This window comes from Amphiura filiformis, chromosome 1, assembly GCF_039555335.1.
Source record: "Amphiura filiformis chromosome 1, Afil_fr2py, whole genome shotgun sequence".
NCBI lineage: Eukaryota > Metazoa > Echinodermata > Ophiuroidea > Amphilepidida > Amphiuridae > Amphiura > Amphiura filiformis.
In genome coordinates, this window is record NC_092628.1 from 100,778,954 (window position 1) to 100,800,739 (window position 21,786).

The 21,786-nt window shown below is 36.5% G+C and overlaps 1 protein-coding gene across 1 annotated transcript; it reads right to left on the minus strand.

Annotated features, from left to right (window-relative positions):
• Positions 1-1,057: 1,057 nt before the first annotated feature.
• On the minus strand, positions 1,058-20,280 carry LOC140165033 (cholinesterase-like). Its single transcript, XM_072188449.1, has 9 exons — positions 19,995-20,280; positions 8,587-8,879; positions 5,105-5,267; positions 4,275-4,352; positions 3,715-3,833; positions 3,049-3,219; positions 2,222-2,580; positions 1,485-1,672; positions 1,058-1,152 (listed from the first exon to the last, which is right to left on the minus strand). The coding sequence occupies exons 1-9, from the start codon at positions 20,278-20,280 to the stop codon at positions 1,058-1,060; spliced, it is 1,752 nt and encodes a 583-aa protein (XP_072044550.1).
• Positions 20,281-21,786: the final 1,506 nt, after the last annotated feature.

Genomic DNA, 21,786 nt, shown 5'->3' on the forward strand with positions numbered 1-21,786 from the left:
AGCCAAGAGAGGCAGACCTGCAGCGAGCTGGCTTGACGACATCAAAATTATCACAGGCCTGAGCATCACTGAGGCTACCAGGGCTGCCGCTGACCGCATTCGATGGCATACTCTCATACGAACCACATCTGCATACGTGTATGCAATGTGACCTTAGAGAGAGAGAGAGAGAGAGTACAAGAAGTTAAATTCGCACCTATCGCATGATATCTATAGTGTTAGTGGCCCCAAAATTATTTAGGCAAAATATTCCGTAATATTTATTAAATGTCATCGGATATTGATATTTATCTCTATTGGTTTGTACATAGAATATTCTGGAAACTCAATGGAAACTACTAGAATAATCATGATTGCAACATTGTAAGTACAATAACCATGTAATACAGAGTAATGATTCAGATTGGTTTTTGTGTTGAGGTTATTTTTAGAAATGCTGTAGGCCCTAATATGCCATAAATAGTTAAGATTATTCTAGAATGGTAAGAAATGATATATAAAGCCTGGAAAGGAAATGTTTGTAGAGTTATAACAAAAGTTACCCTAATTGAAGTCTTCAAACTTCGGTTCGCGGTTATTGTGTGTTGGAGAGAATAAAATACACCAAAGGCGGTAGAGCCAATAGTGCTCGATTGTAGTATCGACTCAAAGAATCGGCAGACTAAAATATCTCCATCAACGAACTGTGATATTTTGCTGGACTAACAGAGTGTGTTATCTGTATATCAGGTGGAGCAGAAAGCTTGCTCAAGAGATCTCTAGAGAGGAGCTTACGGTCAACATAGAGGACCATTTGGAAAACATTAGCATAGCAGCTAGGATAGTGAAAACATTGTCTTAAGGACTTAAACTGAGACTTTGGTAGACCAGGGGTTTCCGTTGGGTAGACAGGATCTTGGACATTACCGGATCTTAAGAATTACACGACTTATTGAGAGATTGTTTTAACTTAATTCATTTTCACATTTTGTATGACAAGCAAACATAATTAGTTTTGACACCAATATATTCTTATCAAAATTGCGAGGAGTCCTTCCAAAGAGGATGTAACATCGGCTTAAGGAATTTCTACGCCTTCATTAAATGTTGATTTCTGTCTTTCCTCTGACACTTTACTGCATGTCCTATGCTGTTCACATTCTGCAAGGTTACCTGAAGAGAACACATGAAAAAAGAAAACCTTTAATGCCCATTTTCATGTTATCAATCGCAATGTTATGATAAGGTCTAAAAAGTATTGCCCTTAAAGTCGGTAAATCTCTCTTTTAATGTAGACATATGCAAAAACAACGCAAGTTCACCACATGTAACCCTTTTTGGGACACCCGGTATTTTTTTTTCAATTTCAATTTTAAAGTTCTTTGAACACTATGTCATGTCACTACTCTACCCCTTCCTATTTCGTTGACATCACCAATGCAGACTTTTATTAATCGTCAATATTTAAATTAAAACACGACTACAAATCAAAGTCAAACCCCTACCCATCCAAGCTTCTAATTTCGGTATATATTCATTCCATACTCTGCATCTAGCTCTGTTTGGGTCTGGAATACTTCTCATATCAGGGACCAATTCTTGATACATCTTCTTATCAGGTGTATATTGTGGCCAATCTATCTCTTTGTCCTCACCGCTATATTCCTCACTTTCTGACGCAATGTTAGGGTTTCTGTAAGACAAGCAGACCATTCATTCAGATCTTCTGAACGTATGAACAGGAAAAAAATATGAAAGTTCAATAATAACACTTGTCTAAATAATTGTCGGAGTGGTTCTTATAGCTCTTCAAAAACTTTTAAGCAGAATAAGTATGTGCCAAAACATGCAAAAAGCTACGAACACTTTCTTTATTAACTCCTGACCGGCGGCCAGCAGACAACAGTTGAAATAACTTTTAAATTAGTCGAACCCTCTTTCATTTTCCTTTCAGGACATTTCTAAGATATCATGATATTAATCGTGCAAACAAAGACCTTTAATCAAATGCAGGAACGGTATGTGTCAAATTTTAAGCAAGTGGGAGCGGCTATCCTTTGGGCTGGTCAATTGTCATAATGTCATTTAGGTCATAAACTTAATCATTATAACCAGGCACTCCATATACATTATACAAATTGCATACAGATTCTGACATTTATTTCAGCTATAACAGACAATACCAACAGATATTACAAACACGTTTCTTTAAAAAAAATTTAAATACAGATAGAAATCTTACCCAGTTTTTGCAAAATTTGTCCAGTACTGAATCATTCTTATCGTCATGTTTACTTCAACTTCCGTTAGAGTTTTATTATTCGGTAGAAAGTGATATCCAAAAAACGTTAGATCGTCGCCATGACTTGCACCACTCCATGGCGCGTTTAAAAATATTGATTGCGAAGGGTGGTGGTTGAAATAATATGCATAAACGGATCCAACATTATTAGCTTCAAATGCACCACGTAAGTATACATCGTTTGAACAGGCAAAATAATAATCGCCTAACAATTTGCTAAGAGCATCGATGTAATTGCAGTCGGGGTTTGATACTATTGAATCGTCAAAATAAACCAGTTCCAAGGCACCACGTTGAAGAGGTTAGAAAGGGAGTTACTTTAGACATAGTGATTATCTGCTCGAATTCTGATGCATTCACGTGTGGTTTCTCTGTTGTGTCTGGGTATATAAACATCAGATTCGCGGTGCCTGCATTGTAACCCGACATGATATCGGCTCTGTTGAACGATCTATTTTCGATGAGAACCAATGGATCTTCTAGAAGAAAATTTACATCGATGACAGGAGAAAAAGGTGTTACCGCCGCGGCTTCCATCCCTTCTGGTCCAAACAGAAACTGTAAGATGACACCATCGTGAGTCAGAGGGGGTAACGAGGGGGACAATAGTCATTTGAAAGATCAATCTAAGACCGAAATTTAACTTCATTATAACCAAAATTAATATTTGATATTTGGTAATTGAGGGGCGCCATTATGTGTCCTTGCCCCGCTACAACCCCTAGCTACGCCACTGGTACTGATCATATTTATGTTAGTATACTTACACTGGTCGTTGCATTAATAATATCATCAACAGGTGCATTACGCAGGCACTGATCTACAAGTTGTTCTGTGGTCTCTTCATTGCACCCAACAAGCTTACCAAGTGTAAATGCTCGTTTTGCGTGATTAGCCGTATCTATGTTACGTGCCCAAGGAGCAATAGCAACGCCACTCTGAGAAAAAATCACGATGAAAATTTAAATAAAATACAAATTAGGCACTTGACTCATTAGCTTTTTGTATATCTTTTATCTAGTACACAAAGAAAATTAGAGACAAACTAATTCTTCATGTTCTTTTGCATGACAAAGAAATTGCACTTCAACAGTGTAACCTTTCAGATTTTTGGTCACGTGAGAGAATGCAAAAAAGGGATTGAAAGCATTTTATTTCATCAACACTCATCAGCTCAAAGCTTGGAAGATATATAGGCCTAAATCACAGTAAGTAACCTTGAAAGCATTATTTACACTTATTACGCGGCATTTTACCCAAATCGATCTTTTCGTGACTTTCCCTGTGTATATCCCGGAAACAAAACATTTGGAGTTGGAAGCTATATGATTTTCATTTATAAAGCGCTGTTCCAAGATCTCAATAATACGGGGAAAACACAATGGGTAGCAAATGGGTTCGCATAAGTATTGATTATCATGTTAATAACCCACCTGCATTATAGCACGGGAAAACAATCCTGCACTGAGTGGTGACAACGTATGCAAACTAACACTTCCTCCACCAGCACTCTCACCAAATATGGTAACTCTGTCTGGATTACCTCCAAAAGCTGCGGATTGGTATAATTGACAATTATCAAAGATTAGGTGTTAAAACAAAAAGTATCAAAATCGTTAGGCCATCGGTACATTTGCAATCATGTTCCTTCATGGCCTGAAAAGGCTGGCTCGCACTGTTAAATAGGATTGTAACTTCCTGCAAGCAGCTGACAAGATTTGCCTGACAGGACAGCAACCTCAGATTTGTCGTATAAACTATTACACATTACAAGGGACTAATGTTAAATAATCGGACCCGTAATCATAGGGTGATGTGTTCGAGTCACATCGCGACGTCCACAAAAACATATGCATGGAGGAGTCTAGTCCCATGTCTCTTTGAAAGAGAGATAGAGCTCAGACCTATATTTGACCTTTTTATTATTTTGACTTTTTGTTTGAATATTTGGCCTATATTAGGCAAGAATATTTGACTTGACTTTACCACTTACCTGCAATATTCTTTTGTACCCATTTCATGGCTTCCACCTGATCAAGCATCCCCATATTACCAGGCACAACATCGTCTCCTGTAAATTAATATCAAAATAATTATATTGTTAATTTACTGATGTTATCCATTTTGATTTGAGGTTTTGTGTTCGGGACGCGAATTATTTTTCCGTAGTTAACACTTGGATAGGGATCCCGTTTAAGCCACTGTATACGTGGTGTCCCGCACAACCTGTTAAGGTTAGGGTTAGTGGTTAGGGTTAGGGTTAGGGTTAGGGGTAAATGGACTCAAGCGTGTTTTATGTGCGCTGACGGACAATAACCGAGGTATCTACGATCATTATTGAGTTCGGAATGCACGTCGCATATTGAAATGATAGGGATTATAGGCTGCGATCACATAGAAGTATACGGTATACGTTATTCGCTATTCGCTATACGAAATACGCTCATTCGATCATGCTGAGTTCACATAGGAGTATACTATGTGAACTCAGCCTGATCGAATGAGCGTATTTCGTATAGCGTATAGCGAATACCGTATACCGTATACTTCTATGTGATCGCAGCCTTAAGGATGAATAACAGGGATATGGGAGTAGTTTACCTCCTAAACGCCACATTTTAATTTCAAGCAAATGCATATTTAAAGGTGTGCAATTCTTAATGCTGATTACCCGCCCTTATAAATCTACATGCACAACCCTTTGTCATGTCGACCTTCTTCGTAAATTGTCGTAAATCATATACGGCGGATTTCACGATATATGCACGGACCAATACGGAGTTGGGAATTTTCCGTTGTAAATCCACAAGATAATACACATACCTGTAGCAAGAAATCCGAAAACATTTAATCTGTAATTAATAGAAACAACGATGACGTCACCAAGGGCCGCTAGAGGATGCAGGTCCATGCCTTCTGAAAAGCTCCCAGCTCCAATATTGTAACCTCCGCCGTGTATCCAAAACATCACTGCTGCATTGGAATGCTTTTGTTACAAAATATCAAATAAACAAACAAAATTTTATTTTAGTATTTTGATGATTTAAAGGAGGATTTCGTGATCCTAGCATCCTCTTTTTATGACATTTTTCAGTACATATCCACGAAAAAGCCTATTCCCAAAATTTCAGTTGATTCCGATTTTGCGTTTGCGAGTTATGCATGATTATGTGTATTACACTGCTCCATAGACAATGCGTTGTAATTTCGTTCTGGTGCACCAGAGCGAAATTCAAATTTCACGATATCTTTGCAAAACAAATTAATCTGCAAGAAATATTTTGTACATAAACATTATGTAGCCAGATGTTTCCAGTAATATAAAAATCTACACTTTTTTTGAGAAAATTGGGGGGATGAGGCTGTGGATCACGAAATGCCCCTTTAAGGATTCCTTTTAAAATAATAAATAATAAATAATAAATAATAAATAATAAATAATAAATAATAAATAATAAATAATAAATAATAAATAATAAATAATAAATAATAAATAATAAATAATAAATAAATTAGATAAGATAAAATAAATATCAGAATTCAAGGACAGTGGCGGGGGCTGGCCCCCTATAATTTTGATGGCCATGACAAGTACCGTAGGTCAAACTATACTTTTTCTGAATCTTAATAATGAAAGGGATACAATAAAATGATTTGTATCCATATTCTTCCAATTTTAAGATTTGAGGCGTGCATTAGCGGCCATTTTGGAAATATGCAAATTAACATTATGTCTCCTATGGCCCTTTTTCCCTTTTTAGATATGTTGTTCAGGAGCTTGTTTAGAGCCACTATCAAGCAAAAATATTGGTGTTCCATTTTTGTCTCGGTGTGACCATTTTGGTATTTAAATTGACTCGTCTATAATTATGATTTGTTCATTTGAAACATCTGTCCAATGACGCGGAAATTTATGTTAACAGTAAGTTTTCAAAGTGTATGATTTCTAGAATTTTGCCTCTTCTTGCAAAGATATTAGAACGCGTTGTTGCCAAGCAGCTGCAAACTTATCTTGAGGAACAACATCTCTATGCCAGTATGCAATCAGCATATCGTCGCTACCACAGCATGAAAACGGCACTTCTAAGAGTGCAAAATGATCTTTTGCGCACTGTAGATCAACACAATGAAGCTGCTCTTGTGCTATTAGATCTTTCGACAGCCTTTGATAATCTTGATCACAAAATTCTGCTGCAACGTTTATCATCTCGGTATGGAATTACTTCTACTGTACTTTCGTGGTTTACATCTTATCTGACTGCTCGTTACCAAGCGGTTGCACTCAGTGCAGGGCTGTTTTCTCGTGAAAACCACGAGCTTTGTTTCGGATTACCACAAGGGTCAGTCATTGGACCGATTTTGTTTACTATGTATAGCGCTCCTTTGCAGGACATCATCACTGCTCATGGTCTAAACTGCGTAATGTATGCTGACGATACTCAGCTTTATGTCGTCTACCATCCATCAGAAAGAGACAGTGCCCTGCAGAAGCTGGAAATGTGTGTGAATGACATCAGTACCGGGTCAATGTCCAATAAGCTGAAGTTTAACGAAAGTAAAACTGAGGTGTTGTGCTTTGCTTCAAGTTTTGTGCCTGGTAATCCTATCCAAGCAATTCACGTCGGATCTGCGCATGACTCAACAGGTGAACAATATCTGTCGCTCTGCAGTTTCGGCCATTCACAAAATTGGTCAAATCAGAAAATATCTGGACCTAAAAACCACCGCGAGGCTCATACACGCATTTGTAACATCGCGTCTTGACTTTTGCAATTCTCTGCTGTATATGGCTTGCCTCAGTATCATCTCGAGAAGTTACAGAGAATACAGAATTCTGCAGCTAGGTTGATAGCAAAGAAGAGATCCAAATTACAAATCATCCTGAATGAGCTTCATTGGCTGCCCGTCGCTAAACGCATTGAATTCAAGCTGCTTCTGATAACTTACAAGTGCTTTCATGGAACAGCTCCAGTGTATCTCGCGAATCTCATAACTAAATATGTGCCGCGCAGAAATTTAAGGTCTTCGTCATTAGACCTCCTTGATCCACCACGCAATGTAAAGACTAGTTCTTATGGTCAAAGATCCTTTTCTGCCGCAGCTCCAAAACTTTGGAATGCTCTTCCAGCTAGCGTTCGTTCGGCTAACACTTTCCTCCAGTTCAAGTCTCGCCTAAAGACATTTCTGTTTGCAAATTAATATTGTCTGATTATTGCCAGGTCTTTGCTATGTTCATCATGCAATCCTTTTTTGGTTTTGCCATTTTGCTTTTTCCTGAGTTGTACCTTAAGATTTATAATGTGATATGATATTTTGTCTTGTACCTTAAGGGATCTAGAATGAGCGTTTATGGCGTTTCATGGACATGAGAGCACCTCAGACGTATCGAATTGCATTCTGAATACGAAGCATGTCTTTCTGATATCAAATAATTTTCATTTTTGAAATTCACGATATAATACAAATTTTATGACAAATTATTAAAATTTGATATTTTTCAAATTTTTGATATATAACAGTTCTCGAAATAAATTTTATAAATCTAATGATATATTCTTAAAGTGTATGTAGCTGGGAGGAAAAGCCGACGATCAATTGAAAATTTTGACCTTTTATATTGAAGATATGGATTTATTTCAAAAAAAGACCTATTTTTATTTGGTGTTTTGGGAAAAAAATCCATATCTTCAATACGAAAGGTCAAAATTTTCAATTGATCATCGGCTTTTCATCCCACCTACATACACTTTAAGTATAAATCATCAGATTTATAAAGTTTACTTCAAGTACTGTTAAATATCAAAAATATCAATTTTAATGATTTGCCATAAAATGTGTATTACATTGCGAATTTCAAAAAATCAAAATTATTTGATATCAGAAGGACATTCTTCGTATTCAGAATGCAATTCGATATGTCTGATGTGCTCTAATGTCCCACAATAAATACTGTCCAAACGTTCATACCCCTTCCCTTAAGATTTTTAATGTGTTTGAAATAACGTTTCGCAGCATTTGTATTTTTTTGCTGCTTTTCTGAATCTACGTTTCTGTTAGCGCATTAAGTTTCCTTGTGGTATTATATACGCCCTAAAAACGTGTTTATTATTATTATTATTATTATTATTAGAATGAACTTTTGCAAAACATGAAATTGTTATTTTCAATAACTTATTGATTTAGATAACAAAAGTCGATTTTTTTGCTTCGACCAACAACACACGTGTACCCTTAACAATGCAAACGCGATTCCACATTGAAATTTGGTAAATCTTGAGTATGTCAAAGTGAGCACCATTTCTCACCTTGGACTTCGGAACAAACACATTCAAGACAAGACAATCCTCATCCATATCCTCTATTTTGAATGGAAAGAATACAGGGAATATCATTTGTGGACATATCTTGCCATACTTCTGTGCTGTAAGTTCTCCCTTCCATTCCTTAGGTACTGGTGGCTTAAATCTCAATGGTCCAACAGGTGCTTCAGCATAAGGAATACCTAAGTATGCATCCACCTCATGGTTTACGCCATTAGCTTGGAATTGATATCGTGTTCCAGTGATTTGTCCCTGTTCTACAGTTACTGTTGGGTCACCTGCAAAGACGGAACATACCAACAGAAGCAATTGCACAGCTCCTTTCTGAATATTGAGCACCATTTTCTAGTGAGTTCGATGTGTGATGTGTCTACAACCTCTCTCTAATTATACTATTGAATACACGTTAATAATCTACGGAAATGGTATTCAGGGTACAAAGGAGTTATCTCGGATTCCTTACTGGTGTGTAAACATACTATAGTCCGTTCACTATAAGTTTGGAAGGGGAGACAAATGTCAAATTGTATATAAAACTTTTTGAAAATGTATGTTTAGCTTTAGTGAATGCTGACACAACTTGAACATGTCCTGAAATTAAAAAAAATATTGATATTAAGTGAAAAAAGAACTGGTCATATGCCATTTTATACTAAATAGACTCTGTTTGTTTGTCGCTTGACCTTTTCCGAGTTTATATAATCATTTTTATATGTTATGAACTTTATGGTGTTTTATAAATGATAATTCTTATGACTCGTTTCATTTCTGTTTCATGATAATTTTTTTTTAAAAAGAGAGAAAAATAAACGAATCGCCTAGTATTTATTTCAGTATTGTTCCTTCTTGAATCCACATCCGGCACCGTATCAGGTATAAGTTCATATTGAAAGCGCCACCCCACCATAAAAGAGGGTTAATCACGATTTATTGGAATTTATTGGAAAGTCTCACAAAATGGTGGCGCTATTGAACTGATACAGACTGTGTGGACTGATCAGTAGGCGTGCATCGCAACATTCCTGTTTCCTTTAATTTAAAGATGCATTCTTCTTGCAGCCTATAATACTCACATCGTGGGACCTTTACACATCATTATTGGAGTGAAGCCCTTTAAGTAAACAAACCATATTCAAAAAGAAAAAGAACAACAATAAACACACACACCCACCCACAAAATTACAATTCTCCCCCACCCGGCCAATCCCGGAAAGATTTCCCCCAAAATGTCCACCCCCCCCCAAAAAAAACCCGGGGTTGACGAGTCTAATAACCCTGCCCACCCATGACTATACAGTATTGCCCTTTTCCACGTCTGGACCGTATCGGGTAGAAGTCCACATTGAAAACGCCACCTTAATAAAAGTTTAAAGAATAATGGAAAGAGTGGTGCAATTCCGCTGATAAAGCCCGCCAACGAGTAGAAAACACGGCTGTACCAGGCAATAACTAACAAAACAACAACAAATATATTTGAACAAGACGAATATATTGTATATTAAATATTCTTAGTCAGTGGGAGTGTTCTATTACGTAGACACATAATCTAATTGGACAATCGCATGATTTTGGGTGTCGTCTATCAGGCTGTACACGACCCCACATCATCATGAGTGTTGATAACGCATAACACGCTCATATGTATCGCGTAGACGCAGTGCGGGATACTCGCACGCGCTATCAGTACGCGCAACAAAAGATGTGAAGTTGTAAACAAGTTTCGTTCATTTAAAAAAAAGGGGAGAACTTAATTTTTGCTTTAAAAAATAATTTACAGTTATCAAAATAATATTTAACTGACTAAGAATGAGAATAAACAATAGGAATTTTTATTTTGACTATCCTCTACCTATCCTCTACCTATCGTAGTGGATACCGGCTGCGCCGGCATCCACTACCCAAAATATTGGACCTGTCTGTCGTCTATCACACGGTAGATGATAATCAAAATAAAAATTCCTATCGTTTATTCTCTAAATGTTCGATTTTAAATCGAACTTCAAGGCAATTCAATTTGATATTATATCCTCCCACCAAACACAAAACGTTGAAGCGATTTATTTTCGTGTTAATCATGTTAATAAGAATTTTCTTTCGTAAATTGTTTTAATAGTATTCAAAACTGTTATTTAATATTTTGCAAAAGTGTTTGCCCAATCTGCGGTAAATTTGGGAATATTTTCAATCATCCAGGTAGATAAACATAATAAAATGAGCAATAAATAAGACACATCATCATGACCCCTGTGACGTCATACCATCAAGTGTGTCACAGGTCAAAAGTTCAGTGCGTGATCAGTCAGCCTGAGAGGGCGCACCACCAAATCACTCCACGATTTATGTACCAGTGAAATTCGGTTAAAATAGTCCACCGCTTATTTGAGCTTGTTGCGGCTTTATTTTCAAAACGTATAGTCAAAATTTGCCCATTTTCAGCTCATTTGCTTCCGACAAGTGTCTACATGACAAAATATGAGAAAAAGTCCCAATGTTTTATTTCAGAGATGGAGTTTTGGCGCGAATTTGGACAAAAAAAAAAAAAAAAATTGAGTGATTTTTAGGGTTAAATTTGCACGTTTTTTCTTTGCGGACAAATAGCAAAAAAAGTAGATGGTTACTAATATATTCTGTTAAAAGAATAATATTCTACACGTGATACGCTTTAATTTGATACCAAACTTTTTATCTATATTACGTTTTTGCAGTGACAAAACGCCATCCAAACGTGCGTATTTTCCTGTGTAATCCAATGGCGCAATCATTGGTGGTGCGCTCTCTTATAAGCGGCTTTTAAAGTGTGTTGCTATGTACGCGCATTTTTACAAAAAAACATAGAATAAGGGCAGAAGTCTTAATAAATCATTTTATTTCATTCGCAAATGCTTGAAATAACATTTGTGATTAGTTTTAGCAATAATGTTTTTTTATTTATCCAAAAATACAGGTCTCTGACGTTAAGAAAAGCATCAAAAATCTACTTATATGAGCGCTTTTGCTATAGATTTATACTAAATCAGAATAACGTATAAAACTTGTATTTTTGCTTAAAATGCCAAAATCAGTAGGCCTAGTTTGAAGACAGAGAACGAGAGGGTGGGGGGGGGTATGTTTACTCAATTATGTAAAATGGGCCTATATTTAAGGTATTAAAATATTTGTACACACATAAAGTACTTTCCACAATTAAAAAATTAAAATTGAAAGAGTATCTTTTGGCATAAAACATTCAGTTTTATGGCCAACCTCTTCAAACTTCTGCATGTTGATAAACACGTTGAAATTTGGGTCTTTTGGTGATTCGGAACTGATATTTAGAGCACCATTTCTTCCGAACGGAAAGTCGTAGAGGGATGAAATCTTGGGAAATGACTAGAAACTGTCTCTAGTTTACTTAAAAATGTAAAAAATTGGATTTTGATAACTATTGACGTTTATAAGAGGGCGCACCACCAAATCACTCCACGATTTATGTACCAGTGAAATTCGGTTAAAATAGTCCACCGCTTATTTGAGCTTGTTGCGGCTTTATTTTCAAAACGTATAGTCAAAATTTGCCCATTTTCAGCTCATTTGCTTCCGACAAGTGTCTACATGACAAAATATGAGAAAAAGTCCCAATGTTTTATTTCAGAGATGGAGTTTTGGCGCGAATTTGGACAATGTCCGGTTTCAAAAATTGAGTGATTTTTAGGGTTAAATTTGCACGTTTTTCTTTGCGGACAAATAGCAAAAAAAGTAGATGGTCACCAATATTTTCTGTTAAAAGAATAATATTCTACACGTGATACGCTTTAATTTGATACTAAACTTTTTATCCATATTACGTTTTTGCAGTGACAAAACGCCATCCAAACGTGCGTATTTCCTGTGTAATCCAATGGCGCAATCATTGGTGGTGCGCTCTCTTATAAGCGGCTTTTAAAGTGTGTTGCTATGTACGCGCATTTTTACAAAAAACATAGAATAAGGGCAGAAGTCTTAATAAATCATTTTATTTCATTCGCAAATGCTTGAAATAACATTTGTGATTAGTTTTAGCAATAATGTTTTTTTATTTATAAAAAATACAGGTCTCTGACGTTAAGAAAAGCATCAAAAATCTACTTATATGAGCGCTTTTGCTATAGATTTATACTAAATCAGAATAACGTATAAAACTTGTATTTTTGCTTAAAATGCCAAAATCAGTAGGCCTAGTTTGAAGACAGAGAACGAGAGGGGGGGTAATTTGACTCAATTATGTAAACAGGCCTATATTTAAGGTATTAAAAATATTTGTACACACATAAAGTACTTTTCACAATTAAAAAAATTAAAATTAAAGAGTATCTTTTGGCATAAAACATTCAGTTTTATGGCCAACCTCTTCAAACTTCTGCATGTTGATAAACACGTTGAAATTTGGGTCTTTTGGTGATTCGGAACTGATATTTAGAGCACCATTTCTTCCGAACGGAAAGTCGTAGAGTGATGAAATCTTGGGAAATGACTAGAAACTGTCTCTAGTTTACTTAAAAATGTAAAAATTGGATTTTGATAACTATTGACGTTTATAAGAGGGCGCACCACCAAATCACTCCACGATTTATGTACCAGTGAAATTCGGTTAAAATAGTCCACCGCTTATTTGAGCTTGTTGCGGCTTTATTTTCAAAACGTATAGTCAAAATTTGCCCATTTTCAGCTCATTTGCTTCCGACAAGTGTCTACATGACAAAATATGAGAAAAAGTCCCAATGTTTTATTTCAGAGATGGAGTTTTGGCGCGAATTTGGACAATGTCCGGTTTCAAAAATTGAGTGATTTTTAGGGTTAAATTTGCACGTTTTTTCTTTGCGGACAAATAGAAAAAAAAGTAGATAGACAACAAAATATTCTGTTAAAAGAAAAATATTCTACACGTGATACGCTTTAATTTGATACCAAACTTTTTATCTATATTACGTTTTTGTAGTGACAAAACGCCATCCAAACGTGCGTATTTCCTGTGTAATCCAATGGCGCAATCATTGGTGGTGCGCTCTCTTATAAGCGGCTTTTAAAGTGTGTTGCTATGTACGCGCATTTTTACAAAAAACATAGAATAAGGGCAGAAGTCTTAATAAATCATTTTATTTCATTCGCAAATGCTTGAAATAACATTTGTGATTAGTTTTAGCAATAATGTTTTTTTTATTTATCCAAAAATACAGGTCTCTGACGTTAAGAAAAGCATCAAAAATCTACTTATATGAGCGCTTTTGCTATAGATTTATACTAAATCAGAATAACGTATAAAACTTGTATTTTTGCTTAAAATGCCAAAATCAGTAGGCCTAGTTTGAAGACAGAGAACGAGAGGGGGGTAATTTGACTCAATTATGTAAACAGGCCTATATTTAAGGTATTAAAAATATTTGTACACACATAAAGTACTTTTCACAATTAAAAAAATTAAAATTAAAGAGTATCTTTTGGCATAAAACATTCAGTTTTATGGCCAACCTCTTCAAACTTCTGCATGTTGATAAACACGTTGAAATTTGGGTCTTTTGGTGATTCGGAACTGATATTTAGAGCACCATTTCTTCCGAACGGAAAGTCGTAGAGGGATGAAATCTTGGGAAATGACTAGAAACTGTCTCTAGTTTACTTAAAATGTAAAAAATTGGATTTTGATAACTATTGACGTTTATAAGAGGGCGCACCACCAAATCACTCCACGATTTATGTACCAGTGAAATTCGGTTAAAATAGTCCACCGCTTATTTGAGCTTGTTGCGGCTTTATTTTCAAAACGTATAGTCAAAATTTGCCCATTTTCAGCTCATTTGCTTCCGACAAGTGTCTACATGACAAAATATGAGAAAAAGTCCCAATGTTTTATTTCAGAGATGGAGTTTTGGCGCGAATTTGGACAATGTCCGGTTTCAAAATTGAGTGATTTTTAGGGTTAAATTTGCACGTTTTTTCTTTGCGGACAAATAGCAAAAAAGGAGATGGTCACCAATATATTCTGTTAAAAGAATAATATTCTACACGTGATACGCTTTAATTTGATACCAAACTTTTTATCTATATTACGTTTTTGCAGTGACAAAACGCCATCCAAACGTGCGTATTTCCCTGTGTAATCCAATGGCGCAATCATTGGTGGTGCGCTCTCTTATAAGCGGCTTTTAAAGTGTGTTGCTATGTACGCGCATTTTTACAAAAAAACATAGAATAAGGGCAGAAGTCTTAATAAATCATTTTATTTCATTCGCAAATGCTTGAAATAACATTTGTGATTAGTTTTAGCAATAATGTTTTTTTATTTATCCAAAAATACAGGTCTCTGACGTTAAGAAAAGCATCAAAATCTACTTATATGAGCGCTTTTGCTATAGATTTATACTAAATCAGAATAACGTATAAAACTTGTATTTTTGCTTAAAATGCCAAAATCAGTAGGCCTAGTTTGAAGACAGAGAACGAGAGGGGGGGGTAATTTGACTCAATTATGTAAACAGGCCTATATTTAAGGTATTAAAAATATTTGTACACACATAAAGTACTTTTCACAATTAAAAAAATTAAAATTAAAGAGTATCTTTTGGCATAAAACATTCAGTTTTATGGCCAACCTCTTCAAACTTCTGCATGTTGATAAACACGTTGAAATTTGGGTCTTTTGGTGATTCGGAACTGATATTTAGAGCACCATTTCTTCCGAACGGAAAGTCGTAGAGGGATGAAATCTTGGGAAATGACTAGAAACTGTCTCTAGTTTACTTAAAATGTAAAAATTGGATTTTGATAACTATTGACGTTTATAAGAGAGCACACCACCAAATCACTCCACGATTTATGTACCAGTTAAATTCGGTTAACATAGTCCACCGCTTATTTGAGCTTGTTGCGGCTTTATTTTCAAAACGTATAGTCAAAATTTGCCCATTTTCAGCTCATTTGCTTCCGACAAGTGTCTACATGACAAAATATGAGAAAAAGTCCCAATGTTTTATTTCAGAGATGGAGTTTTGGCGCGAATTTGGACAATGTCCGGTTTCAAAAATTGAGTGATTTTTTAGGGTTAAATTTGCACGTTTTTTCTTTGCGGACAAATAGCAAAAAAAGTAGATGGTCACCAATATATTCTGTTAAAAGAATAATATTCTACACGTGATACGCTTTAATTTGATACCAAACTTTTTATCTATATTACGTTTTTGCAGTGACAAAACGCCATCCAAACGTGCGTATTTCCCTGTGTAATCCAATGGCACAATCATTGGTGGTGCGCTCTCTTATAAGCGGCTTTTAAAGTGTGTTGCTATGTACGCGCATTTTTACAAAAAAACATAGAATAAGGGCAGAAGTCTTAATAAATCATTTTATTTCATTCGCAAATGCTTGAAATAACATTTGTGATTAGTTTTAGCAATAATGTTTTTTTATTTATCCAAAATACAGGTCTCTGACGTTAAGAAAAGCATCAAAATCTACTTATATGAGCGCTTTTGCTATAGATTTATACTAAATCAGAATAACGTATAAAACTTGTATTTTTGCTTAAAATGCCAAAATCAGTAGGCCTAGTTTGAAGACAGAGAACGAGAGGGGGGGTAATTTGACTCAATTATGTAAACAGGCCTATATTTAAGGTATTAAAAATATTTGTACACACATAAAGTACTTTTCACAATTAAAAAAATTAAAATTAAAGAGTATCTTTTGGCATAAAACATTCAATTTTATGGTCAACCTCTTCAAACTTCTGCATGTTGATAAACACGTTGAAATTTGGGTCTTTTGGGGATTCGGAACTGATATTTAGAGCACCATTTCTTCCGAACGGAAAGTCGTAGAGAGATGAAATCTTGGGAAATGACTAGAAACTGTCTCTAGTTTACTTAAAAATGTAAAAATTGGATTTTGATAACTATTGACGTTTATAAGAGGGCGCACCACCAAATCACTCCACGATTTATGTACCAGTGAAATTCGGTTAAAATAGTCCACCGCTTATTTGAGCTTGTTGCGGCTTTATTTTCAAAACGTATAGTCAAAATTTGCCCATTTTCAGCTCATTTGCTTCCGACAAGTGTCTACATGACAAAATATGAGAAAAAGTCCCAATGTTTTATTTCAGAGATGGAGTTTTGGCGCGAATTTGGACAATGTCCGGTTTCAAAAATTGAGTGATTTTTAGGGTTAAATTTGCACGTTTTTTTTTTTTGCGGACAAATAGCAAAAAAAGTAGATGGTCACCAATATATTCTGTTAAAAGAATAATATTCTACACGTGATACGCTTTAATTTGATACCAAACTTTTTATCTATATTACGTTTTTGCAGTGACAAAACGCCATCCAAACGTGCGTATTTCCCTGTGTAATCCAATGGCGCAATCATTGGTGGTGCGCTCTCCTGATGATGCGTGATCAGTCAGCATGATGATGCGTCTTGGATGAGACGCGATACTGTCACTATCAAAAACAGTAAGTCAAGATGAACAGATTTATTGCTCATTTTATTATGTTTATGGATGATTGAAAATCTCATACACACCCCTTGCTGTTACTTGAAAGAAAAAAATACATTAGTAGGCAGCTTCACACACATACGGCGATTTTCCTCGACTATTATGTCCAACTTCATTCACCCGGTAATCTTTTGTGGGACTTCCTGTATAAGTGAGTTAGGTGTACCTGAGCGAAAAAAGCAAAGAAAACCACTTTTAACTGGTAATTTTACCCTAGTATGGGGAAGAGACAGGAAATTAGAATTATTGTGCAATAAATAACTGTTTTAATATCAACTTAACTGTTAAATCTGTCAATCACGTCTGTATTTTTATGAAGTATATAATATAGAAATTAAGACAGTAATATTTATTATTTTAATCGACACCGCAGACTGTCGGCTCTCTTGAAGTGCCATGAATACACCTTGCAGTTAAAACATCTTTCGCTTGGCTAAATTTCTATTCACATATTTAGTGGTTTTTGGATCAGGTAAACAATGATAATGGTACCAATTTAGACACCCAGTTTAGAGAGGTGCCACCAGCCCTTGGCTTTTCAATTGGCATTGGTAGCAACTACATACAACTGTAACAAAGTGAAATGTGTTTGCCTTAGTTTTGGAAATATTTATTTAAGATTATACCAAGCAACTTTAACGAAGCAGTGGTTCATTACATTTACTTAACTCTTTGTTCCTGAAAGTTGTGGCACCTTTTTTTTTCATTATAATGACTGATTATTTCTCATGGTGGTTCACATATTAAACATAGGCTGATAATATAGATGGATGTCAGCCATGTATAAATGTTCCAAACATACAGCGCTTCCAAGAAACCACATATTGTTGAACATATTAAATGGCGTGTTATAAACAGGTTCTGGTTTTATTCACAATTTTTATGTCGGTTTATATTTAAGCATTAAAACGTTTTTAAAACAGTTAATATGAAAAAGGCAAAAGCAACTCCAGATTCAAATCCATTCAAAGAAAAGGGAGGTCCTTGATTGTATACACTGAAAAACTTCTTGCTCATCATGGACCACAGGGGGAAATAGTGTGCATTCATGTATTCTTTTCTGTGTTTTGTAATTCTTGGCTTGAAACCTAAATAAAAATGAAATGAAAGTGATTACTTCACTGCAGTCAATTTATAAGAGAGTGAAATATCACTCTTTTAAGGGCTCGGATAGCGACGTTTTCACGTATTTTTTGTGGGACCTGTGAGCACATCAGACGCACCAAATTGCATTTTGAATACGAGGAGTGCCCTTCTGATATCAAATTTATTTGATATCAGAAGGACATCCCTCGTATTCAGATATAATTGAGTGTGTCTGATGTGCTCTCATGTCCCACAGAAAATATTGATATCGAGTCCAATATTTTATAACACATAGCGAGACCAATAAATATTGGGCGTAAAGCATCCAATTTTATCATTATTATGTGTTGGATCCAATATTTTCACACACTTGGATTCATCAAAACATTAAATGTGCAAAGGTGGTTGACCGACCTGAAGTTAAAAGAGTACATTATGTTGCTTTGTTTTTGTATTGTGTGGAGGGATGGGTTTATCCAGAATATATGCAATTATAGCCAGGCTATTATTGTTGTGTTTACTCTGTGCAATCGTCGTCATAGGAATTGTTCTTATTGCTATTTATCAGATTTATTTGTTGTTGTTGTCCTTTTATGTAAAACTTGGGCGGCAAAGTAAACACGAACCCTGGTAAACTTTATAGAATAGAAAGTATGAAAGAAACGTGATTATTCTACATGGTGTTGTCACCTTCGAGTTCATCGTTATTTCAATGACTCTTCGATATGGAATTGGGACAACTTTAACTTAAAATTTTAACTTGAAATGTTTTTGCAATTGTCACCATCGGGTTCATCGTTATTTTGACGACTCTTCGATATCGAATTGGGACAACTTGAAATTTGGTTGTTGTTCGCTTGGTTTACATGTCTGGCTGTTCCTTAGCTCTCGTTCTTGAAGTTAAATTATGTGAATGATTTTTGCTACACTGTTTGGGGTTTATATGGGGGATTACAGTAGTTTTGTATTGTTAATACTAGTATTGTAAACTTCTGGGGGATTTTCAGATTAGATCACAATCACACACCTTGCAACTGCTGTGAATGCGTATTGATCACTGGCTCTATTAGCGTGTTTACAGTGGGAGCAGATGTACGGTACATTGCGGTATAATATCTATCCGGTCAGATATTATCCGGATACTTGCTCACTATAAACACTAGCAGTATATGTATGTATGTACATCGATATCCTTTTTTTTTTTTTTTTTTTTTTTTTTTACGACATGGCATAACTGGGCATTAACAGCAGAGACAAATAAATCATTTAGAAGCTGCTGACGAGGATGCACCCAGAAAGCGATTAACCTCCCTGCTAAAGCTGGCCCTCGATCTAATGGCTGGAATTTGGGCAGGTAGAGAATTCCATAATTGGGCTGTAGATGGTAGAAATGATCTTTCATGGCTGACAAGGTTTGATCTTGGGACTTCCACTGCTAGGTCATGGGATCTCACAGACCGTCGCAACCTGGGGTCATGGACATGGATGTCTGGCATCAGCTGGCATAACAACTCAGGGGCCTCCTTGTAAAACATACGATGGAAGACGGTGGCTGCTCCAACTGCCCTGCGGTGGCTCAATGGCTGAATACGATGTTCTTCATACTCATTTGTTGGCAGACCAATGACACGCTTAGCTCTATTTTGGATGGAGTCAAGCTGAGCTAGTGAGGTGGGAGTTGCACCAGTCCAAGCACTGCTGGCATATTCCATTTTTGATCGTATCATGGCCTTATAGATGATGGCTCTCTGTGCAGGTAGAAAATAGGGCGAAGCTCTTCTGAGGAGTCCCAGTCGCTGACCGGCTGTCTTTGACATTTTGGTGACTACTTGGTTCCAGGACAAGTTGTTATTCAATGTAAGACCTAGAAGGTCCACGCTTTCAGCTTCTTCAAGAGTTACACCAAAAAAGTGAAGTGGTGGATGGTTGCCATCAGCATCTCTTCGGTTGGAGATGGTAGTGGTTTTACATTTGGCAGCACCAAACAGGACATTCCATGTCTTAGCCCATGTTTCGATCTTGGCCAAATCCCGGTTGAGAGATGCTGCAGCAGGAAGTCTATCTTCTCTGGATTTGATGAAGGACATAATGGTAGCATCATCTGCGTACAAGATGGACTGATTGTTCAGATCTTGTGAGATGTCGTCAATGAAAATGATAAACAGGAGGGGGCCTAGAATGGAGCCCTTCTCAACCGAAGGATATTGTCGCGATTTTTGCACTAAAACACGCCAGTATATTGTGTGCGGTATACCGGAAGTAGAAGCTTCTTCATGATGCGTAGAATGCGCGCAGGACATTTGGAACAATTCTCACTCCCCAGGAGTTGTCAAAACAGACGCTACATGTTTGCCTCCAAGTGGAAAGAAATGATAAAATGTTTGTCATTTTTCATCATTTTGTTAGAGAACGTTTTGTTTATGTATCACCTCTTCCACATGTCAGTCTCTTACACAAAACATGCCACCACAGGCTTGATTGCACATTGAGTATCCTTATCAAAAGTACCGCTCTCATCCATAATTGGCCGTCGAACGTTCATCGTAGTTTATGATTCCTGTTACACATTGGAATTTCGCACTGTATATGATCATATATAGTGAAGCTTCACTATCTATGATATGATGCTGAAGAGATACCTTTATGCGCGCGCGATAGGGGAAATTATTTTATGCTTCGGGTTTCAGTTATCGGAATCAGTATGAAAAGGTATATTACACACGCCAAAGGACAAACGCATACGACCAGATCTGTGAATCTGATTTGATTTGATTTGTTTTGTTCGGATTTTGATAACCCTCTACTGAAGCTTATTTCCATTGGGGTCCATTTGAACACCGGGACGGATTGGGAACAGTCAGGGGTTAACATACTACTTTTCGAAACTGGCTGCGAAATACATGTACAGGTATGACTCTCTGCACACGGGACCGACGTCCCCTCCGAAGGACGGAGTACTTTCATGATTCATTTACCCAATTCTAAATGAACCATGGGGAGAGCGGAAGTCTGAATTTAATCTACAGAAGTTGCCAATTAATTTTGGACTTTTTTTCCAAGTCAATATCCCAGCAAATCGCCACCGCCGGGAATTTAACCCGGGACCTCATGCACTAAAGGCAAGTCCCTAACCATTGCGCCACGCTCTCTGTTTTCCTTTTCCATTCTTTCAGGGGGGCCCTGAAATTTTTGAGGGCTGTAGAGGGGGTCCCCGAAAAATCTTCGCGATGAAATGTTTTTGCACTAGCCCCCCCTAACAAGTGTTTGTGAACGGTCCCTAGAAGCTTCGAAGTCCCACCTTGATGATCCTTCCAATTTCATTCCAGCTAATAATAATGGATGACTCTGGTTATTCGTTTCTCATGTCAGCTGAATGATTCCCAGATCTGGTCGTATACGTTTGTCCTTTGCCCTTGACTGATTATCTCTCCTTCTTCGTTGCGCCGCGCCGGCTATCAGACTTCATCATGTTCATAACTCTAATTACAACAGCGCGCTGTTCTGTTCCTCAGTGTTGTGATATTTTGTGGTAATATGTATATCTATGTTTGTATTAATTTATTTTATTCGAGCACACACGAGTGAAATTTCAC